Genomic DNA, 25,309 nt, shown 5'->3' with positions numbered 1-25,309 from the left:
AATCCTTCTTTGCAGGTAGATATTTATGTTAACACTGTTCAATGTAATAAGTTGTATTTCAATGCCTGCATTTTAAACTCCTACCTGAAACTATATTATTTTTATCAGTCTTACCTCAGAAATAAATAGGTATATGTACTGTTACCATACTAACTGTGACCAACCACATCAAAACAAAAGCTAAGAGTAAATGAGGAAAAGCGCAGTCTGTTTACACTTTATTGTACATAAATCACACACAGGTTAATTTGTGTGGTTGGAATAATCAAGGAACTGCAATACTTCTGCTTGCCATATCTTTGGATTTCTAGATACAGGGGTCTTAGTGCAGAGAGCTGCAGCCAAGCAAAGCTGCAGCAGTGTGGCTGGGGTGCTCTGCAGTCTGTTCGTTCCTGCATTATAGACTTGCGTGTTCTTAAAGATATGTTTATATGTGTATATATAACACTATATATATATATAAATATGATATTTAAAAGTATTATTATACTATAATATTTCTATTTCTAGTGGAAGAGTTGTGATAAATTATGAGATTCTAAGCTACTATAGTAGAGGATCTGTGTAAGTATGTATTATATACATGTATATAAGCATTGTCTTTCCTGATGAAAAACATCCACTGTGTAAACTTTTAGAGCTTATTTTCATTCTTATGACTGCTTTCCTTAATTTAAAGCAATGTAAATGAGGCTTTTGTAGTGTAGTAACACATAAACTGTGTGCAGGTACACTCTGACCTTCTGTCTTACTTCTGTTGACCAGAATCTTGCTTCAGCTCTATGTGGGACTCTGTACAATTATCTGAGATTGCAAAGGTGTGTTTTGAGAGCCCTAGGCTTCAAGCTTAGCTCTATACAAACAAATATCTAAGCCCATCTGGAGCCTCTCAGTTTTAGAGCTCTGTCCAGACCCACGTGCTATCACACACAAACCTGCTTGCAGAGAAGAGACCTTGGTCTTCGTTTGAAACCAGTTCCCCTCATTTGAAGTTCTCACCCGGCCTGTGTCTGTTTTCTTGTTTTTCCCTTTACATTGTTACCTAGGCACAGTTTTGCATAAAGAAAGTCGCACAACAACATGAGGAATAGCATCTGTATTGTATGTCTTTGTAAGAAAGTTAAATTTATAATGCATGGCTGAGCTGTAAATTACTTGCATAGATGGCGGTCTCTTTGCACGCTATCAATATTTATAAAAGGTCTCACAATCAACTAGCAGCTCTACCCTGGAAGAGTAAATATGTCTGCTGTTAATCATTAGCTTCAGATTTACTGAGACTTCTAAGAAGACCTGATCCCCAGCCTTCCAGGCCACCATGTGGCACACACAGTATACATCTGTATTTCCGTGTAAGGCTTCCAGGACAGAAATTCAGGAGCACAAAACTTAACTCCTGTCATATGATATTTTTGGATTGAGACTGCATCTATCCCTGCAAACAAATCAGAATCTTTGCATGGAGAATTATATCCATTGCATCTATTGGCATGTATTAATGCTATTGGAAATTCCTATTAATGAAGTCATCTCATTAGAGAGATCAATTACTACCATTCAGAAGCTATGTGACACACTTTAAAAATGATAGGTAGCCTTCCTTTGCATTGCATCATGGATTTGTTTTGTTATTACCATATAATGTTGGTAGGTAGCTTGTGAGTATTGACAGCATAATGAAGTAACACCCTTTTTTTTTGACCTGTCATTTGCAGCCTGTACAGAGAGATTGTAAAATGTTCTGAGCATGGAGCTTTCCCCTTTTTCGTGCTCACTCTATTCGTGACATTACTGGTGGTATTTCACCTCATTCACTCTTGTTGACCAGCTGCCCAAAGGACTAAAAGCTTTCACATTCTAAGTATGTATAAATTCAATTAAAAGATATATACTTATAGCCTTTCTGATTTGTTCCAGCAGGGTTGAAATAACGTTTTCACTGTAAACCCAGGGTAGCTGCTAAAGAAACAGTTTCATATTAAAAGTAATGTTTTGAGGCATTGTTACAGCTTGAGATGGGTGATTAATAGCCCTCAGCTCCCATGATCTCAGTTTTCAATGCTCTGTGCTTTAAAAGGTTAACTTGATGAAGACAGTCATTGAGGTCCTGATTTCTGAGCTTTAACTGAGAACTTCTGATTCCTAAGCTGCCAGTGCAGAGAGGAGTTATGTGGTCACCATAAGAATGAACCTTTTCCTTGCCCTTACAACAATTCCTAGGTTTCTGTTTCAAAGAAAAGTGTGAGTCTGTGCTCTTGCCCATGGGAACAGACAAAAGCTTCAAGGGGAAATGGAATGTTGGACTCAGTGAAGGAAAACTGCAGTTAGAGTAAGTCACCTGCAATATATTCATTTCATATAGTTTAATATGAGAAGTTAATGCTTTGGGAAAAAACACAGGTAACTTTTAGCCACTGTACAGAGTGTGCTTAAGTTAAAAAATTGTAGACACAAAAGACATTGTGAGTTAATAGAGTGGAAAGAAATATTCAACACACAGTGGGAGTCTGATGAGAATGTTCCGTGTATGCTGATAGTCTAACCGTCTTTGTGGATTGTGTCTAATGAACATACACATTGCCACCATATTAGGCTATCTCAAAGCAGGTGATCAGCTTTAATTTATAAGAATAAATCTGCTTAATAGAGGTAGTGTAATAATATCAAATTTTGTGATTTTTCTACTTTTTAATTAGAAAGAAGAGAGGTGGAAATGGAAGGATTTTCCCCATAAGCCAACAAGGAGGAACTTCAGTAAGTGCAGAAAAGGTGTTCTGCCTTTAACTCACATATTCCCTGCCTGTATCCCTGACACACACAACAGGACTTAATGTGTGAATCTGATGTTTGTTGTCAGAAAAGTGTTCTGGGGACAAAATGACATTTACTGTTTGCAGATATCTGCTTAAGTAGCCCAACTTGCTGCTTGAAAGGGTACTATGGGGTGCATATCAAAATCATGTGCAGAAGTGGTATCTTTGTGTTTAAAGTACTTCTGCCTATTAAATGTACAGTCTGGAAGGAAAAACTAGAGAAGATTCATTCCCTTTTCGCTTCCTTCCTGCTTCCATCTCCTGGTTTTGCACATTTCTGGAATCTAAATATTTAGGGATAATTGTGAGCTGGCAACTTGAAGTGCCCATCAAAGTGGGGTTGAAAACAGATCCCATACAGTTCAGTGCTGGGCTGTGAAGTGTTTCCCCAGTCCTTCATGTGAACCTTTCTTAGTACTTCCAGTTACTCCTTTCCATCCAGAGGTGTCACCAATAGGTGACTCTCTAGCAGCCTGACCTGATGCCTGTTCAGGACAGTGAAAGTCCTCTCATTACATTTGTTCGTATTTGGGTCACAGTCAGAAAGAAACACTGAACCAACACACTCTTTGGTCTTCCTTGTTGTGGCACATCCTCTTTGCCCATACATATCTTTAGTTTTAGTTTTATTAGTCACATACTTGGACAAATACATCTTCTGATGGCAACTTAGTGGGTTAATGAGCATAATAACAAAAGTGAAAAGAATGAAGACTTAGATAGAAAACTAGTATTTTGGGGGAAGGCAAATTAAATGAGTGGTTGATTAGCAGTGACCTAGCAGGTTAGATTCAAGTATTATTGCCAACACAACATTTTGTTCATCAAAATAGAGGAGGCTTTGATTTTTCAGAGAATTACTGCGGAAATGCTTAATTTTATAAATGCAAAAGCCAAAGAAAAAATAAGTGCATTTTCAGTTAGATCTTTTTACATTGTCTTGTGGTGTGTGCAACCAAAACATGGGAGTCAGTTTTCCTCTCTGATTCACCTACTTCTGCATAATGTTTTACGTGTAATAATGAAGCTGACTTGGTTTATTGACATGAGCCAAACAGAAAACAGTTAAGAGAGAAAAATAAACAAAAGATTGCTTTAATGTGAGTAAAAATATACCAGCTACTAAGAATAAAGACTGCCTTAGAAAATAGACCTATTGTGCTAGGAGAGAGTATCTTGGCTCTGCGTATCGTTATTTTTCTTCCTGGTAGGATTAACCTACCACAGGAGCTTCTCTGGCACCTTGGAAACCAGAATGTTGTTGCTATTATACTTTTATATGAAATGGCAGATACTAATTTTTTCAAATTAGTTCAGCTGTGGTAGTTTTTGCTGTTATCAGTAATGCTTCTTTCCCCTTTTTTTTTTTCCAAATAAGATGACAACTTGAAAGTATGTCTTTAAATTATTTTTATAAAATTAAAAGGAACTATGAGTAAGAAAATATTATTGCATATGCATTTTAGAGCTACCCATGGCTGTGATAGCAGCCAGAGTTTTCTAGAAAATTAACTGGCCATAGAAATGATAAAGAGATGCACAGTTCACCCGTGTGGCATAATGTATAAAGCAGTGGGAAGGTGGTAAATGGAAGCAAAAAATTAGGAAAGAACTGGTTCTTCAGGCACTATTTTTTAACATCTCTAGCCTTTTCTCACTGACAAAGTAAGGAATATAAACAGAGTAAAGACAGAAGCTTGGTTTAGGTAACTCTTTTTGCAAATTATCTGCCCTGATGTAGTTTTTATCTAATGCTGTTGCCACTGTTTTTATCTGCAATCCTTTCAGCCTTGTCTTCTCAGACACCGAGAGCTTAGATCCGAGGATCATACTGGTCTGCTTATCCTTCATCTGGTATAATTCCTCGTGCTAGGTGGTTGCTGTGTATCTGTTCTCTCGTGAGGGGTGTCATAAAAGTCCTTTAGGGCCAAATCCTGCTTCTGCTGAAGTCTATTGGAATCATAATTTCTGCTGTGGCAAAAGTGGGATTGAGTCCTCTGTCCCCTGCAAACAGCAGAGATGTCCCCAGACGTCCTATGTGGCAACCCAGTTTCTACTACCTTATACATCTGTCTTCTGCTTTATATTCTGGATGAAGATGGTAGAGAAAATACCTTTCCTCTTAGAATAGCAATTAAAGCTCCTTATTATCCTAACAGGAAGTGGCAGGGGGAGGCTACAGCTCTTTTCACAATATTTATGATAACCCACATGAAAGTCTGGTACATACAAACATTTAGGTTAGCTTTTCCCTGGAGATGTCTGTATAAGAAATACTGGGACGTCCTTGTGCCAATAAGGAAGAAGATGTTTTTAAAAACAGTGCAAAGGAATTGCTCCTCAGTGATTCATTAGTTTAGATGCTGTGTAGGATAATAGATGGGAAAAGGTAATGAGGTGTAGCCTGTGAGGTCATTTAGGATTGCTGCCTGATCCCATTTGTGGAGCAGTCTCCTGTAAGTTATCCTGGGAGTGGAGTTGCCTGTAATCCTGTAACAGCTTACAGGTACTTTTCCCTGTCACAGTGATGTTGTCTCCTCTCAAAAGGAAGTGGCTCCGAGTGTCCAAAGTGGCTGTAGAGAAAGGAGGAGAACGAATGGAGCAGACAGGGAAGCAAGATTAGTACATTTGGTTTAGAGAGCATTAGGTGTTTTGACACTCCTATGGAGCAGTGTCTCAATATATAATTTGCAATCCAAGTAACAATAGCGCTGCCTCAAAGGCAAGTTCATTGCAATACTGACTGCAGATACCATCTTCTGCTGTAATTGTTTCTTGAGACGCGCTTTCCTTCTAGTTCACAACTGTCATTCATTAGTATCATGAGGGGGCATGTAGACTTGACAGAGCAGGTATATAGGGAAATGATGTGGTTTGGCTGGGAGTCATCACAGATGAGAAATACTTAATAGTCATGCGATATTGCAGTTACATATGATGTATCATATTAATATTATTCAGTGCTCACATAACTATATATACAGGGTTCAATACAGGGGCCTGCACATGTGTGTAAATACAAATACGCACGAGCAATTTAAAGGGTTTATCTCATGAGTCAGGGATGACAGCACAATTCAAAAGCAGCACATTCACAGATAATGACTACAGATAATGCCAAGCATCTAAAGGCTTTACAGTGCTCAAATATTAATGTCAGTGTTTGCGCAAGATTTTGAATACAGTTTTTCGGTGAAAGGCCTGTTTGTGCGGCGCCTGATACGGTTGATGCTGGAGTAAGTGTGGTTCTTTGTGTTTCTTCTCCTCCTCTCTGGAATGCCTAAATGTGAAGGAAACCGGTGTTTATGCATAAACGATGCCAGCTTCTCCGCGGTGGGCGCGGAGGTTGAAGACCTCCGCTGGGACAAGCACGGGGGCGGCTGCTGCGTGGCGGGCGCTCGGCTGTGAGTCTGGCCGCCGCCGCTAGGTGGCGCCCGCGCCCCAGCCCGCCGGCTCCCCCGCGGAACGGGCGGCCGAACCCGCCCGGAGATCCGAAGGCGTCTGTCTCGTTCTGAGGAGAAAAACCAATTCCTGCTGGCCGGGTTTTAAAAGACCACAGGGATGGGTTCTAGGAGACGGTCTCTACTTTCGGGACTTCAGCAAAACTGCTGTGGCTTTGTTTTCCGGGCAACCGCTGCGACTGCAGCCACTCCCCAAATACCTCATTCCTGGCTCTGTGCGGTATCTCGGATCCCCTTTGCTAAGGCCACAGGAGTGAGGTCATGAAGCTGGCGCTTGAGAGCACTTTGTTCATCGCCTCGTCGTGTTTGACATTACTGCTAGGCTGTTTTCCATGCTGCAGATGGCATTTACGGTGTCTGGTCACTCCCGTGGTGCAGCAGTTATCTGTGATGATTAAGATTTTTGCCTTTGTAATAAAATTACTTCAAATGGCTAGTTCTTGTGCATGTGTCTGTGTAATCTTCGTCAAGGGAAATAGTCACTCATTTACCAAAAATGTCTCTCTCCTGCCCCCCTATTCTTCAGATGCCACCAGATGAACAGTAGGTGCTGGTATGGACAATATACCTTCTATCAATTACGGTTGGAAATATATCCATTCCCAGGCTAGATGTTTAATTTTAAGTTTGCTTTGTGAGGTAATGCTGCCTCAGAGAAAATAAGTTTTTATTCAAATTGATAACCAAAATAATTTGTGTTCTCTGAGAGCATCTGTATTCCTAGACATGGGATTTACCACTGATTAAGGTGGAAGATTTACATGAAAGCCTTGCTAAAACATTGGTAGTACATCTCCAGGCTGTGCACAAAGTCTTGTTCTGTTGCCACCAGAATCAGTTGGGGCGTGGATTTGCTGTGTTTGCATCTGTGCTTCAGGCACTTGTGTAATGTAATTTGAAAACAAGTAACTTTGCATGTCCGTTGCACTATTCCGACTCCTTTGTGACTGTACCTTGTTCTTTTATGCCCAGATAAACAGTTCATTCCTGTGACCTCTTGGTCTAAAACCTCAATTTGCTACTAAACAGCTTCTTCGGTTGCAGCCACATGTGTGTAGTATGTTCAGGCTTCGTCTCTGCACGGCAGAACATTCATATTCATTATTAGTTGCTTCCATACGTATTACACACAGGCAGAATCACTGTGCAGCAAGGAAAGAGGAAAATGTGATAAACTCGTTGAACATGTTGCATGAATACCTATTAGCTGAATTCACAATTTATTATTCTCCTTTACATAGAAAATGTGTGGTAGGCACCTCACTGGCAGGGCCTCAGTGAGCTTCCTCTTGAAAATCAGAATAATCTTCATTGCTTCTGCTTAAATAAGTGAATAAATATTTCAAGAATTGCTTTGTTAAGAATATTATTTATTCTAATTCGATTATTGGCTGAACTTAAACTTACTTTCAATTAGTTTTACAATGCTTATGAATTATTACCTCATTTTTGCAAGGAAGAAGGATGTACATCAAGGCAGAGAATAATGCAATCATATGAGTTGTCCACTTAACCTGCTTACATAATCTCATTGTTAAGCTGGAGAATTCTGCTGTCACTAAAACTTTTATGTGATTGCTGTGGATGTATCATGTCTCACATCCCACTGTGTCTTTTAAAAAGTCATTGTAAGTAGAAATATACTGTAAATACTTAAAGGAACAACAGGGAGGGTTCCTAATGATGTGCCTGTAATATCTAAAATGGCTAAAAATAAATTGGTGGGGGTTTTTTTTCCTTTCTAGCAAACTTCTGAAGAGAAAGAGCGCTAAAACAGGGCTACAAGGAGTGACTGGAGAATGGTTTGAAGAAATACAAAGAAAAAAATTTCAGAATTACATTGATGTCAATAGAATGCTAAAACCACCATTAGAGCACCAGCTAAGGAACAGGAAAAACACTGGTGAGTTGCATTTTTCTGTTTCCTTATGTATATGATAATGGTCACCAAAGCAATGTCTTAGAGCATTTCAGAGTGTAATAGCTAAGGAGTTTCTGAAACTGTATTGAGTTTCTTCTCATGTTAAAGTAATACCAAAGATATAGTCTCAAAATGACTACATTTCTTTAAGCAGATTCTGTTGAAAGCACAGCTGGGAGTCACAACAGAAAATCCCCGATATTCTTATCTCATAGGTAGAATCATAGAACAGCCCACGTTGGAAGGACATCAGAAGATCATCTGGTCCAACCTTTTGTGGGAAAGGGAGCCTGGATGAGATTATCTAGCCCCCTATCCAGTCGCATCTTGTAAACCTCCAGTGATGGGCACTCCACCACATCCCTGGGGAGGTTGTTCCAGTGATTGATTGTCCTCACTGTAAAAAATTTCTTTCTTAATCAAGATGAAGTTGCTGTAATTATACTAAATATAGTGGTGGTTTCCCAATCAAAGCATCAATGTTCACTTTGTATAAAAACTGTTTCAGTTTTACCTAGTAAAGAAACTAGAAGCACCTAAGTGACATTTGGATTAAGTAGGTAATCTGGGTTTGGGTGAGAGAGGTTTGACTGTACCAGTGGAAAACTTTTCCTGCTAACACTGGGCTAAAGGCATGCCAGTGCTGATTATCAGGGCAGGTGACAAAGTCTGGGAAGTTGGGCTGGCCAGGAAGCGGCTTCTGGAGATCTCATTTCACAGGTTCTGTTGCCCATCCAAAATGAACATGCACAAGAAACATAGAGTCTCTATATCAAGCATGGCATTCTGTACTCTTTTTTGTCTTCCATCCAGATAGTTTTCATGCATAATATATGCTTTTATTCTATTCACATTTCTGCGTGTTTTCATTGAGCTCTTCCTATCTGTGCTTCGTAGCAACTGGAAGCAGTCATGTATTTCAGAAGAAAAGTGAAACCCTAAAAATTTTCCTGAAACTACAGATCCACACAGAACAGATATCTTTCTTGACCATTTTCCCCCAACATCCCCTCTAGTCCATAGCTATCTACTGTTTTTCTCTTTCAGAGAAGGTCCAACTGATGCATTAGCTAACTAAACTCTGTGTGATTGTTCCCTGGTATTTAACTTTGAAAGCTGCTGTTTCTATTTCAGATCTGAAGAAGGGGTTGTGTGCCTCAGAGGCTTGTCTGATATTTCCAACTGTGTAAGTTGGTTTAATAAAAGGTACTACTCCTACCTGCAAGCCTTGCTCTGTCTACATCCCTAGACCATCCTGGCTACGGCAGAGTGCTATTAGCACTCTCCTGATGTTACCTTCTTTGTCAAGTCAAACAATACCACCAAGAGGTTAGGCTCAGAAAGGGGTAAAGGATGCAGCATTTTGTAATACACAGTGATTGTCACTAAAGTGAAAGCCGTGTATTACACACAGGATTTAAATCACATGACATTAATTATTCACTTCATTTTGGACTAGGTCCAAAATACTGCCCCTTGCTCTTGTTATCAGTGACACTGCTCTCATTTCTGTTTTTGCTTTCTCTTACAGTCATTGGATAAGCCATTTTCAGGCTGTTGTATTGTCTCAGGCATGTGATGTTTTAAATGGGGAAAAAAAACCCAAAACAGATGCAGTGCCTTATACCTGAGTGAAGTCTTGTTTCCTTATGTCCTCTGGTTTCCTGTGGCATGTTTTAATAGCAGACCCCGCAGTTTCTTTCCCTAATCTGTGCGCAGTACTCATCCTCTCCTTCACACCAATTGCCAGCTGCCTTTACAGGCAGGCTGGGTTTATCTTCTGTTTGAAGAAATCAAATCATAACTTTCCCAAAGAAATCATTCATGATATTTTGAATTTAAAATACAGTTCTGATATGCAGTTTGTAGCAGAAAAAATGTACTCAAGTGGCCAAGGGAATCCCATCATAAAGAATCGTATGATACAGAAGACATCTTAGTCTGAATTACTGTTACATAGTTACATTACAGTCTACTAAACCATTGTATATTCAGGGTTGTCATATTTATATTTCTTACAAAGATGAAAAGAAACTGACTAATGATTGTGGGTGCCTCAATTTTCAAATGTCTAATTTGCCTATATTTTAAAACAGTTCTGGGTTTCAAATGGTTGAGTGCTGATTACTTTCTGAAAATCAGCCTCATGTATCTTATGGCTGGGTCACCCAAACCCAATAATACTTTTTGAAATTTTAGATCTGTTTAGCTTTTTCTTAGTCTTCTAGCTAGTCATTATAAACCAGCATGTCACATAGTCTGTCCAAAAATGTCAATAAAACTGGATTTTCTTGGCATAAAAGGTAAGCAAAAGAAAATTGTTTATGAAGACATAACTTTTAATGTATATTTTAATACTGTATTTAGTAAGAACTTGAAACAAATAAATTTTTTTATAATATTTTTAGATAATAAAGAATTAAAAATGTCATCCCGCACAAATCCTCAAGCACAAAAGAACACTTCAGCTTCCTTTCTGGGGTTCAGATCACCGTTTGCTTGGCTTTTCTCCTTTAGAAAATCAAGGAAAAACCAGACTCAGAAGCAACCACGGTGAGCTATAATCAGAACATACATTATTTCTGGCTTTAAAAAAGTCTATGAATGTTCTGTGTTTTGCTTAGAAAATTTTGTTTAAATTATTTTTCCAGTCTCTTGCCATTCACCTCACTGAGAAGGTTGGGATTTTACTTGGTCATGTAATGAGAGATTATCTGTTCTGTGTCAAAGAATGAGGGCTAAGTGGCAAGTAATAGGTAAATTGGCTAAATGTATTTTGCTCAGGTTTTGCATAAAGGCTTTAAGTGTATGAAAGCCTCTAGACTTAGCAGTGGCTGCATCCTATTTCATTCCCTCTCAAGAGGACAAGGTGTAAGGCACATGGGATCTGGTGCCGTATGGCTGTGATATAACAGGAAAGCATAGCTTTCTCAGGCCATGGCAGAGAGTACCAGCACCAGGCAGCTCTGCTGCATCAGTTCCCACCATTTCTAGCCCAGAGGCAGCTTAGATGCAGGCCTGCAGCTTTAGCTGTAGCCAGGCAAACAGAGCAGGTCTCCAATGCTTTTGTCTTCTGTGCTTTGTCAGGGCTTTGGTTTCAACTGGCTCTGAACCAAAGATGGTCTCATATGCAGCACTGGAGCTGCTGTTTGAAGAGCATCCTTCTCCCTTGCCATTCACAGGGTTAAAGCTGCTGTTCAGAGGGAAGGGGGGGGGCTACGCTCAGGCTAGTTAGGCTGACTGTTCTCTCCTAAATTTTGTCCCATATAGTCCTGTATGTCAGCAACACCTAAGTGAAATATTATTATTTTTGTGTGCATCTTAGGGTAATGCTTGGGAGTGGCAATCATAGCTAAAGGTGCACTATGCAGTGCTGTGAAATCTAAGTATGAAGCTGCAAGATCTTTGGCACAAAGAGCTGATTTTCACTCTGTGAGTCTCAGGATGGTATTCTGGTCCATGCTTGGGGCTCCCAGGTGGCATGATGCTAAGACAAGGAACAGCTATAATAAACAATGACAGGGAATGCAAGTCTCTAAAGAAACGATGATTAGTCTGATACATAGGTTTTGTAGCACAGCAGCTTGCCATTGTGGAGTGTTTGTATCAAAGCAGATTTAAGGAGAGGTTTGAATAGAGGCCGTGAGGTTAGCTTTGTGGATGTTTACTGATAACAACTCTGCTACATAGCAATGCAGCATAGAAAAAAAAAATGCAAAGTTTTAACACTGCTCCATACATGTCATCCGCTCCCTCCTCTTTCTCGTGATATGGTAGTGCCCCTTATGCTGGGACACATCAACACCAGACCACAGTCCTCCTTGCAGAATAAAGATTATTCATTAAATAATGCACCATCAGGTTATGACAGTGTGCGTGGAGTCCGTAAAACAGCAGACTTCTCTTCAGGCTTTGAGGTACTGATCCTGCAGTATTGGGCACTTGAAAAGGCAACAAGTTTTTGATTTATTATGCCACTGATAGATAACAGAATGAATGTAACCCACATTTCAATTCAGACACTAAATCACTAGACAGTAATGTGTAAAATCACTTCTGTCTGTCTCGCAGCCTGTAAAGCACATATAAAACTTCTAAGCCTCTAAGCTGCTATTTGTAAAGAATTCTTGCAAGAAAATAATACTTAAAAGAAAGATGTAAATGTTATATTTGATTATAACTGAAGGTTATACCGTGGAAGGTTCATTGTTTTGTAAATGAATCCAGCTGATAAAAATCCATGTCCTTATAGGTTGGTAGTGTAAGGCAGGGATGATAGCTGTAGTGGCACACTAGCAGATACAGTTGCTGTCTAGATATCCACCAGGTTTTTTTACTTCTTTTGTTCTTAGTTATTTTGAGGAATGATTGTGCTTTACAGAGAAGAGGAAATACAAGGAGTGCGTAGAATACAAAGTGAGAAGAGGTACAAGTGGTAATGATACAGAGAGATTAGGGGAGTGAAAATAAAAGCTTTCAGATTCTATTATTTTTCAAAAATCATGTCTCATTTAGGTTCACCTCTTAATCAATTTGCATTTTTTTAGATATTATCTACGGCTTTGTTTTTATTGTAAAATACCTTTCTTTGTTTCTACCAGGGTGATGAATATGTTGTGTATAAAACCTGTCAGGTTAAAATTAGGTATGTTGCTAAGTTTTGCCTTGCTGAAGATCGAAAAAAAACATTTCAGCCTGCAGATGAGGTGTAAGTGGAGCAAGATAGCAATAAGCCAGAGTTGCACTGTCATTTAGAGTATGAGAGTAAGAAATGTTTTCTGTTTGTATATTGACTTGCTTCCAGAGTTTTCTAAATACTTATCAGAACCCTTTTTAGAATACTTGTATGAAGTTAACATAATAAAATCTGAGCAGGATCCAAGGTGCCACATCACAAACTGCCAGGAGCCGGGTTCCATCCATTTCACTGGCAAAAAAAATAAACAGTGCCTACTCATTGCATCAGCTTTTCTAATATGTGTTTATTTGGCTTTTCCACAGAAAATCTATCATATCTCAGGCTCGGATGCCTTTGATTTCTTACTGAGCACAGCTTGAAAAATAAACAAGTCAATCCTGACGTGTAACTGAGCTGATTGCTACATTTTCTAGTCACGCCTTTCTGTCGAAAACTTCCCCCACCCTCTTCTAGGTGTTGCCGTGGCATGTGGTTTGCTTTATGCAGAGGCAAAGCAGTGAAATAATCTGCCTCTCACCAGGTAGAGTTATTTTGGGGAGCTAGTGAAATACAATAGGAGGCAGCACTGTAAATCCTGTAAGTAAGCCTAACTGGCAGAAGCTTTTAAATAGCTAAGTATTAATGGCTGTTTAGAGGGTCCTTTCTGTACTGGAGAGACAGTTTCATCAGCTGCGGTGGTGTTTTGCTGTGAGAATAAATTATGGATACTGCAAAACGGACTATGCTTATGTGGAGATACAGAAGATGCTAATAAAAGGTTTGTAACTGTAGTTTGAAGGTAGTGAAATGTTCGATCACTTTTGGTTCAAAGGTGTTCGGTGTTCTTGAATTCATCCTTATTCTTATATGTGTGATTCATACTGGAAAAGAAATGCTATTTAATTGTGTTTTCAGCGTATTTAAGTTACGTGTTTGTTGCTTAGCTGGCTTCTTATGTAGTACTGATAAGAATAGTGTAGAAGAAAACGGATTACACTCTGACATTAGGCAACTCGGAGATGGCCTGGGGAAGACAGGTGCCTCAGTGAAAATACTAATTCACAGCAGATTTTAATTCATGGATTTATATTATTGTTACCAGTAGTGATAGTAGTAAGTAGAGTCATCTTTTACTTTTAATCTTACATTTGGTTGTCATAAAAAGGATACATATGTATATAAGTGAAAAAGTATAAAATGTAACTTCTTGGTTTCCACAGTGAGTAGTATTTTTCTGATGGCAAATATTTCTGAACTTGAACAGTAATTTAACTTCTTTTCTGTTTATGAATAATAGATAATGTTTACAAGTATGTGTATATGTGCGCATGCATGCGTGTGCAAAACAATGTAAACATTGCTCAATATCCTTAACCAAAAAAGAAACTGAATCACTTTTTCCTAAAATTAAGCAATATTTCTCTGGAAGTAAGCAAAACTTTAATTTTGAAATGCTGAAAAACTTAAAGAGAGTTAAGAAAAAATAATGAGGCAGTTTGAGAAGTGGAAGGATTGGCATAGGGAAAAGATTAAAATAACCTTGTCTGTATAAGTTGGCAGGGAGGAAGATAAAGCAGGATGCAATGACCAGTTATTTCTGAAAGAACAGTGACAACAAAGAGATGGAGGAATTTAGAATAGTGCCAGAGGTGCAAATGAAAATTTAATTTTTGCCTAGACTATCAGAAGACATTTCTAACTAACATGTCAACTTCATGTAGCTTCATTGCAAGGAGCAATTAACGCAACATTAAGCACAGCACCAAGTGGGTAGAACTGTAGAGCAGCTTTGCACAGTAAAGCTGAAGAGGAGAGCTTCTAACAAAGCTTTTACATTTTTGTTATGCATGTAATTAAAATTAAGGTGACTCGCTAAGCCGCAGGATTTCATTGAACTTGGTTTGCAGGAAATCATTGTAAAAACTCTGAAACGTAAGTTTCATTTCTAATTTGTTGTAGAAGCATTAAAACATATTCAACATTATTTTAGTTTAAAGGAAGAGCTACATACGTCTCTGAGTCCTGGTTCAGTAAACTTCATTCACAGGGAGCGGTAACCCACTGAATTAATGGCTGTTCATATTCAGTGCTACAAGGAAAAATTAGGAATTTTGGATTCAGATTGTGTGGCCAGATCCTAAGCCCACTGGGGTCAACAGGCTTGTTTCCTTTGGTTTCAGTTGGACCCCATGTCAGAGAGGAATCCTGGTTTTACAGTTCACAATTACAGAAGCAAAAACAAATTGCACCTTTCAACTGTTCTTCCCTGCCTGCAAGCACATTGCAAACAAATGACAAAGCACTTTAGGAGGAAAGGCTGGGCCACAAAGAACCTGCCAACAAGCCGGTTTATACTTGCTGTGGAAGCACAATAAAGTAGTCTACCTGAGCCCAAGAAGGTTTTAAGAGCCTAAGAACAAGGTCATTCAAAAAGACTTTGAGACAAACAGGACTGAGCAGAACCGTCTTTCCCTACTTCACTTTCCCTCAAGAATTAACTTCCTGAGAAAAAACAGTTTCTGAGACAAGGAAGAACTGGCAATAACCACAAGCTGAGCAACGTTTCCATCAGGGCTTCTGAAGGGACTTGGTTTGCTTAGTTCTAAAATAAGGATCTGCAGACTCGAATAGACTCAGTGAAGTCAAGTCCTGTTCTTGTTTCTTTAGTTTATTTTGTATTTGTATGTCTGCAAGTCATCCATAGAACAGAATACCTTTTATGTTCAGGGCTTCTCGGCTTGTTCTAACCACTGCATTACTCACAGATGCTCTAGCCAGTTCTCTGCCAAGCCCTTGCAGTCCTATATAGCTTAGGACAGCAGATGAGCCTTCTACCATGTGTTAAAAATTGGTAAATAAAGGCTGTTTTGGGTGAGTAGCAGCAAGTCCCAAAGTTCACTCCAAGAATAATCTGCTGTCTGTCTCTCCTTCGCAGGGGCAGAGCACAGCTCTGTGTCTGAGCAGGTTGAAATGGAAGAGAAAAACAGTAGAATTGCAGATGCAAACCACTTACAGATTTACAAGGAGTTAACTTCAGCTATTTGTAGTACCTACTAAATTATTGTTGTTTGGAAAAAGAAGTAATACCATCTTGTTGTAATGCTGGATTGAAACAATTACTTTATGGCTGTTCCAGACATTGAGATATCACTAGGTTGAGTTCATTCTTGGCTGTGCAGCTACAACATTTGCAAGCTGACAAGGCCAAAATGAATGGTGTATTTCCCCAGCATTTTCTTGTTGGCAGGATTTTTGGGGAGGGGAGGATGGATTCTTCATAGAGCAGTCTTATTTTCAGATGCTTCTCAATAGTTGTTAAAGAGAAAATGCTGGATATTTACTACCTGGTAAAATTACATCATGTTTCTTTTCAAAGCCAACGTTTAAATCCTTCTGTCTACAGATATGACAATTCTGCTAGCTCATCTTCGAAAGCAGAAGAAATGGCAACGGTAAGTAGCTTATCAACGTTATTGTAAGCGATGTTTAAACCACAGATTTTTCAAAAACTGGTCTCCTTTGTTTAGGCTGTTGATATAATGCCTGTTTAAATAGTGTTCTTGCTGTTCTTGTTTTAAACACCGAGTGAAATGTCTCTGTTGTGAACCTGTTGAATGCAATAGAATGAGCTTGCCCTGTTAACTACACAAGTCCAAAGCTTTCCTAGCTAAGCCCCAAGTCTAGCTCTGATCAGGTTTCAGTTTTCTCCTAATGAGGTAATAATTGCAGGGATAATTTCCTAGGCCAAAACCCTCACATGTTTTGGCAACTGTAACCAACCTGCAAATAGGTCAAAACTCACACTGAATAAATAATCTAGTGTATTTACTTTGTTTCTTTTAATTTGTACAAGGGTGAAAAAGAGGAGCTGACTTGGGCAGGCAGTAAGCTAGAGCCTCTCCTGCAACATTTCCATGTGTAGAATTACCATGTAAATGTAAATTTTGACAGTAGGAAGTTATTTTTTGGCTGAATGTTGCATTTTACAAGCACAAGCTCAGTTTAAGGATGAAACGACAGATTTATTTCTGATGTAATTTAAGTGCATGCTGTTGAAATAAACAGATTTCCTCCAAGGGTGATATTTGCTACTTTAACTACTTTATTGGCCTGTATTACTAACATGTCTTTCCTCCTCTTCAGTTGTGTGGTATAACCACAGAGGGGACTAAGAAACTATACAGTATATAATCAAAGGTATAGAGGAGGTAAATTGGCCACCTCCCTTCTCTCATATTTCAAAAACAAAGGGATAATCTGTATTAATATATGACTGAACAAAGATCATATCAGAGAATGCTGCCAATTATATAAATGGACTATTATAGCTAGACAAGCAAAATATTATGAATATTGAGAACTAAAAAGTGGTAAGGGGTTTTATTAAAAAAAAGGAGGAAGAGTCTCAGCTAAAATAAGTCAGCAGTTCAGCAGTTTTCTGCACTTCTACTGTCTGAGACTGTGAGCTGAGAGAAATATGGATGGGATAGGAACCTCTCCAGCTTAACATGTAAACTAAACTCAGATGGGGAATAGGATGACATTTTCCTCACTGCTAAGGTAATTTATCACAGCCCCCTAAAGTGCTGTCATGCAATATGAAAGTTGACTATGGTGTTAAATTATTAAATCTCTGTTGGGAGGTCAGTGTGTGAATTCTAAAATGTGCTGGTCAAGGAAGAAGTGATTAGGGAAAACTAAATTAAGAGATACAATGCAATAAGTATGCATATCAAAAAAATAAGTAAACTGTGCCCCTTATTATAAGGTCATTATAACTCATGTATCCAAAACATACTACAGTATGAGGACAAGATGAGCAAATCTCCTTAATACATATGTAAAAGTCTCTAAAATGCATGCAACTTTACAATCCTCAGTTGTATATTTTAATAATACAGTATTTAATGGACCCACAAAGAATTTACTGACCTCTGTGACTTGTGACACGATTTGTGATGTAACACATGAAACGTGATTTGAACCCACATTTAGACCTAAAATGTTGCCTTACAATTTTTAACAGGCTGAAATGTGTCATTCCCCAATGTCAACTGAAACAAGTGGTCATTCTTTTGATGCAAACCAAAATGAAATGATGGAGAAAAGTACACAGGAATGGAATGAACAGCTAGAGAAGGAGGTTTTCAGTGGTAAGTGTGTGTCTTTACTTTGTTCTGATATTATTGTTACCAGAAGTGACTGTGGTGACTGGCTTCAGAGAATTTCCTGCAAAAGCATAGGCTGTAAAGATATGGCTCATTACTTTCTAGCATAGTGGCTACTTTTTGCTGGCTTTGTCTGACAGCAGAATGTCTACTCTGACATTGACTTCAAGATGTGTCACTGGTCACTCTTAGAGTGCATTTCATCTCATACAGATCCAGTTCAGAAGAATCACACCTTGAAAGCGTACCTTTCGCTCTGCTGATTGTGACAGGAGCCCATATTGCATCCTTTAGATGCAGACATAACAGTTACGCAAGAAGAATTTCATCCCAATTTCCTGCATGCATAATTTTGATAATGATGAATTACTGGGCCTGGTTTTATGAATTGCAAAGCCTCAGACCATGGAAGCAACAGGCATTATGGCATTCAGTTAGCTTTCAGGGACCCTTTATAGCACCAGTCGAAAGTTGCTGGTCCTTTTTTTTTTTTTTTTTTCCTTACTGCTGGGAAGCGAGGCAAGATCAGACCCAGCCTATGGGAATACCAAGGTGTTCTTCCATAAACTTTCTCAGATCTATGCAAAAAAATGTCCATGAATATTACTTTTTATCACCCTAAATTACAAGAGATCACAGATTGAAAGCATGATCAGGAAGCAGTGGGTGAGTTGGCAGTGCTGGAAGGGGAGAGCACTGCTTGGTGGGCTGTGGTTCTGAAACTCACATGCCTGTCACTGCTTTTGGGTGTCAGTCACAACTGTGCACACTTGCCCACTGACAGAGAAAAACCGTACATAGCTTAGCTGATCTCCTCCAAATGGAAGACTCAGAAACAACTCGTCTTTTTTTGTGTTCTGAACTGACTCTCTCAGCAGTATTCTCTCTTTTGTGCTGAAGAGAAACTTAGAAAAATTTAAAAATTTAGTACTTTTATATCAACTTTTTTATTCCAACTATACATACCTAGCAATGCTTTCTTAATGATTCTGTACTATTAGCACAGATCTGTAATGACTGATCAGTCAGTCTTTTTTATTTAAATGGATTAGGAAATGCTGTAACAGAACAGCAATATCCATTTGTGTTTATATCTGATGTGTGCTGTTTTCAAAATACAAAAAGAATACAATTAGCAAAGGCATTATATTTTTTGCCAATAAAAATACTTTAAATACACTGCTGTCACTTAGTCTTATGGCTGAATATCTTGGTTAACTAAGGTGTATAGTGTTTAATTCCAGTTCATGAGACTGTCTACCTATATAAATACAGCTTTGTTGCTAGAATGAATCACGAGTTCCTAACTATTAGCCTTTTTTATACAGAAAATACCATTTTTCGGTGCTCATTTTAAAGTAATAAGCTACAGTTTAGTGGAGAACTTCTTTTCTGAAAGAAACAAACAGTGGACTTGCCAGACTACTGAATATGCTTGTTTGATGGTTTGCAAGATTCTGTGTATTCTTACAGTTACATCATAATTGTGCTTTGTGAACATACAGAAAGGTCCATGTTTGCTTAGTGAATTGTTTTCAGGGATTTTTTGCTTACAAACTAGGTTTGGAAAGTTTACGCACACACACATATATAGTGTGTGAGTAAGAATTCAGACTTCAAATTGTTTTGTTTTTCTTTTAAATAGCATAAAGACTAACATTTACATAAAGAACAGTTTTAAGATCATTCATGGAGCAGCACATTCTTTTCCTTGTAGTCATAATGGGTAACTGCTGAAAGGTCCTGTGGAGGAAGAAGGTTTGGTTTGGGAAGGGTTTTGAATGCTGAGAAGCTGGCTCCTTTCAAAACCAGTTCTGATTATTAATGTAGTACATTAAACTTTTTAACATAAATATCAGAAGATAATTAAAACAAAACCAAGTACCTTTTTTTTCCTGTGCAGTTCTAAATGATCTGGATGACCAGCTGGCCCAGGAACAAGCCCAAGACCCATTGGACAGGACAGTTTCTACTAGCAATGCATCAAATGTCCAATACAGTAGTGCATTCCCTACTTCAAAGAGGCAGACTGTTAGTAGAGGGCAACACAGAAATGACTGGAGTGACATGCCTAGCACATTTTTCCCAGATGGACTGAGAACAATAAGAGCCAAAGATGAACACAAGATTTTCATCAGACCAAGGAAATTACACAGTGCATATATAAACTGGCACCAGACAGCCTTTCAGGAAGATTACAAATATGGTGATCCAGTCGATGGAAATTCTCGTCTGCTAAGCAGCAGGATGTCTTCCGTTTCTTTTGGACGGTCTTCAGAAGGTAGCTTATATACTCCTTCCATAACACAGAACAGTGGATTTAGGCACAAGAGTTGTATGAACAGGGATACTGCTGGCAGAAGTTACTCTGTATGTTCCCTTCAGAGATGTCCATCATTAGTATCTTCTGACCAGCTATCAGCATCTAGTTTACAATATCCGTTCACAAGGGAGAGCAACAATGGTTTTTTACCAAGGTTTGGTCGGCAGAACCCAAAGAGAATTCCTCTGTCTTCTATTGTATGGAACAACACAACAGACTCTCCTGGACAAACATCAACTCAAGAAAAAATGTTTAGAACCCAATCACTGACAGAGTTTCATGCTACGGACCATGGTAGATATCCTAGTTCTTTGCAAGAAACCAAGAAATACTCATGTTACCACTCAAAACACCACTACAGAAGATCTATTTCAAGCAGTAATTGCTTTAGTAGAGTTAGTTGCCCTGACAAAGCTACTTCTCCATTGTCCCTTGATAACTGGGAAAATTATCCTTTATACAAATCAGAAAATAATCTCTCTAGATCCTACTATAGAGACATTTCTTCTCATGGTAAGTTGTATGCAAACCAAAAAAATTCTTATGGAAGAAAAGACAGCTATCCTTCTTGGGCTGATATTCCTCAGTACTACAGTGATGAAACATTTATTTCCCCTGATGCCAGCTTTGAAGTGATTATGGCGAATTTAAATGACCAGCAGTGGGCACATGCAAAGAATGCCAAGTTTGGTTCACAGCACCTGCAGAATGATTTTCACGTGTATTCTCCAGAAAATACGAATATCAAAAGGATAACAAGAAGTGCAAATAGAACTTTTTCAGAAGTCACTGAGGGCTGTCAGCCTTGGCTAAGTTGTAACTCTTCAGTTTCTTCATCTAGTATCAGAACTGATGAGTCAGTCTTTCCTAATTCAAAGGACCAAACAAAACCTATAGGACTGAACAGGAATTCAGTCATCGTTACCCAAAGAAATACTAAGGCACACTTTACACAACTAGAAAAGGTTGCAGGTATGAAACTGCCAGGTGAAGACATGCCGTTACAGTCAGTTTCTCAACGAGCAGATACAAACTACATCAACACCCAGAGTTTTCCCTCTAATAGCCCTGCTTCTGCCATGTTGCAATGTGATGCATCTCTCTTTAACACAATGAGATCAAAGAGACAAACCCAAATCACTGCCAGAGGAGATACTGCAAAAATGTATACATCAAATGGTGATAAAAGAAATGTACAAATGAAGGAAAACAATTGCCCACCCAACAGTGTGTTTAGTCAGCCTCCCTGTATTTTGCCAGCTGATGAGAGCAGGAAGGAACCTTTCCTTCCAAGTGAGAAGGAACAGCAACATAATCTGCATTACGCAGCAAAAAGAGAGAGCATCAAACAGGATAATCAGAGTGCAGAAGCCATTAACCAAGCTACTCCAAAGAGGCAGTCCTCACTGCTGAATGTTGCTTCTGCTCCATCCATTGAAAAATTAGCAAACTGCCAAGGCATGTTGTCCTGTCCTCCTGAATGTTCATCTAGCTCCTCACAAAGTTCTCCACAAGCACTTTCTTATAAACACATTTCTAAATGTTTAGGAACGCTAACTAGTTCTTCAGTAAATTGCACAGTTACTGAATCTCAAGGAGAAGGTGGAAAAACAGGTCAAGTGAGCAGAATAGGTGTTTACAAAAAGATTTCACAGAAAGCACTGCAAAATACAAGCACTTTAGTTACTAAGGACTCTAATGGACAATTTACTACTAGTTCTCCACAAAATGGAAATTCTGGAAATATTTATACGCATAGCTTTGATGGAGACCCCAAGACCTCTGAACATAGTTTAAGTTATTTTTGCCTTGAAAAAGAAAGCGGAAAAATAAGGAGTAATTCACCTTGTATTGAAAGGCTTCACAAGCAAGACAGCTTGCTGAGACATACCAGTAGCTGCAGCATTACTGGCTCCCCTGGCAGAAACAGCCTTAAATCTCCTGACCCGCTTGTTATTTATTACACTTTGCCTAGAAAATCAGCTAGCATTGCTGGTAGTATTATGTCAGATACGCCCATCTCTTTACCTAGAGAAAGTAGAACAACATACGATTGTTTAAGGTCTGAAACTCCATGTAGAGCTGATGCCTTTTGTTCTAAGAAAAGAGATGTGTCTTGTTTAGACTCAAAACATTCCTTTTTAACTTCAGCATCATTAAATACTGCTACAAGTAACAAAGAAAAAGATTACCCCAGTCCTTTAACCAAAAGTCCTAATGATTCAGTAAGTAGTAGTACATCAGTTGAACTGACAGACAGATGTAAACATCTAAGCAGAAGAGAATCCTCTGTGTTTTCAGATTATAAGGAGAGGGGAAATTTTTTGCAGAAATATAAAACTACAAGCACATTTACAGTTTGTGTTGATGAAGATCATGTCAAGTATCATGAACTAGTTTCAATTTATTACACATTACCACGAAGGCATTCAAGAACATTTTGTAACCTCTTTAGAGATAATTCAGAGGATGCAGATTTACCTTGTCCCAAAGAAAATGCTCAGTCACCAAGAATACAAAACAAGAAAAATGAAGGTCATGTGAGTTTAGCAAATGTTTTTTTCCCCAGTACTTTGGAAAAAGAGGTGCCTTCATATTCATCTGACCAAGTATCTTCCGGTCTGGTCACACCTCAGAACTTAGGAACTGCTGTTGATAGTGAAGAAGAGAATACCCACTTATCTCCTAGCTCTGAGAAGATATGTACTTCAAAGTCAGTGAGTATGGTACCTAGTGGGAAAGATGGTTCAGCAGATCTTTCATTAGCAGAAAATGTGCTTTCAGACATGGTGACAAAAGAAATTTCTTTTGGTGGTCCACAATCCACTGCAATAGTGGCTAAGTCAGGTAAGGCCATGTCTGATGCTTCAAGCAGCCAAAATACAGAAATATGTCTAAAAGAAAAGAAGGACATTTTACAAACAGCCACACCGCTGATGTCCACTTTATCAACCCTTCCCAAGCCAGGCAGACGTTTAGAGAATCCTTTGTATTCTACTTCAACAAATAAAAATATTATACAGAAGGGAAACTCTGAAAACTGCTGTCAGCCCCTTAAAGTGAACACCAATAAAAATCTGAACAGTTTACTCCTCCACCCAGAAGAGAAGAGTTCCCTTGGAAGGAACAGTAACACAGAACGTGCTGATGTGCCACTTCCTCCTGTGGAAGATACGTACAGGGATAGTACCGAAGTCAAACAGAGAGTAAATTTCCTACACCAAACCACCCCTCTATATAATAATAAATGTAGTGGACTGCAGTTAAGGGCTGACAGTTCAAGAAAAAATGCAAATTATTTCAACTCTTGTAGCAAAGTGCTTTCAGAGTCTCAGAACAAAGCATCTGAGGTAAGCACAGCTTCCAGTGCTGATCCATTACTTCAGCTAGATGAAGTGGTTAGCACAGATACAGATGAATTAAAGAAATCAAAAATTAAAAAAGAGCAAAACTCACAGAGTACTCAGATAGGTAAAGATTATACTGGTTTGCAGGAATCAGAGAGGTACAGTGAAGGCAGCCTGAACATTAACTGTAAAGATAAAGTCCTCAGGGTTACACAAGATCAGAAGAGAACAGAGAGTGCAGAAGATGAGAACAAGCTTCTCTCTGACTGCATAAGAGACAAAGTCAAAGATATAGAAAAAAGGAAAAACAGACCTTCAATTAAAAATAAACTTGCAGCTGTTTACAAAACAAGTCGAAAATTTTCAAGTAAAAATTTACCCCCTAAACCACATATAAGTAACATTTTTTCACAGAACAATGGAAGTGCCACTTCTTTGGAGGTCAACATGTCCCTTGACTCATTGATTTCAACAGATTCCCATCAGCCATTCCTGCAGCTGGACAATGAAAATCAGAATCACAGTCTGGACCATGACAAGAATACGCCAAGACCAAGAACAGCTGAGAATAAGACGACTGAAAATCAGAATGATCCTTCTTTCCTTGTTAATAACAATTGGAAGTCTTTTACAAGCTCATACACCCAGAAGGAAGCCATCAGTCCCAGAAAAACTGCGGTGAAAGTGGAAAATATGCCAAGTCTTACAACCCTATTTCCAGATAAAACGGTAACCACAAGAAATAAGAATTCCCAAACATCTGATCTCAGGTTAGAAAGCAAAAGCCAGCCCATCTCCCCCAGTGCTACTACATCAGACCCACTGGATGATGAGAAAAGAAGAGCTAGCAGTCATGCCTGCAGTCCTCCCTTGCCACTTCTAACTGACAAAAACTCAAACACATATGTAAGTAGCTGCTTGCAGGCAGACACATGTCCAGAACAAAACTTGACTTCCTGGACAGTGCTTGGTCGGTGTCAAAATACCTGTCAGTCTGCTAGTTTAAAAAATGCTAACTTGCATAGCCATCAGTTGCGCAAGAGTCATGCCAAAAGTCAGCGTGAGCGTCACCTTTCTGAGAGTATTTGTGCTCGAGATTCCTGTGAGACCTTCGCCTTGGGAAGCAATATTCTGACAAAAGATGGTATACATGGGAGGAGATTTAAATCTTACTCAGAGCTGTTGTCTTGTGATGAAAATGAAAACTGGGCATCGGACGATGAAAAATGTTACAGCACTAGGAATTTGATGTATCCTTCTGTTGAATTTGGTATATTTGGCAAAGAACAACAGTTGGCTTTCCTGGAAAATATCAAGAGGTCACTCACAGAAGGGCGATTATGGAGACCTTGTCTTCTTAATAACCCTGGTGCTCTCAGAGATAGAGAGACCCCTTCTATAAACAGGGCTGAGCTTTTGAGCTCAAGTTCTGCTGAGAGCAAAATGTCATCGGCTGCTTCATCCCCCCGAGAGCTGACTGATGTCTGTCGGGAAGACCCAGCAGCTTATTCGGACTCAGACAGTGATACCACTACCGATGACGAATACTACCTAGATGAGATAGATAAAGAATCAGAGCTATGAAGGGCCCATGGTAC

The 25,309-nt window shown here is 38.9% G+C and overlaps 1 protein-coding gene across 1 annotated transcript; it reads left to right on the top strand.

Annotated features, from left to right (window-relative positions):
• The first annotated feature begins 2,042 nt into the window (after positions 1–2,042).
• EXPH5 (exophilin 5) lies at positions 2,043–25,295 on the top strand. The gene is made up of 6 exons (XM_010572594.1): positions 2,043–2,077; positions 8,020–8,177; positions 10,604–10,748; positions 16,277–16,325; positions 17,900–18,026; positions 19,945–25,295. The coding sequence occupies exons 1-6, from the start codon at positions 2,043–2,045 to the stop codon at positions 25,293–25,295; spliced, it is 5,865 nt and encodes a 1,954-aa protein (XP_010570896.1).
• The last annotated feature ends 14 nt before the right edge of the window (positions 25,296–25,309 follow it).

Source organism: Haliaeetus leucocephalus, unplaced genomic scaffold, assembly GCF_000737465.1.
Source record: "Haliaeetus leucocephalus isolate CR32 unplaced genomic scaffold, Haliaeetus_leucocephalus-4.0 Scaffold351, whole genome shotgun sequence".
Lineage (NCBI taxonomy): Eukaryota > Metazoa > Chordata > Aves > Accipitriformes > Accipitridae > Haliaeetus > Haliaeetus leucocephalus.
This window is presented reverse-complemented; position numbering and strand designations above follow the sequence as displayed.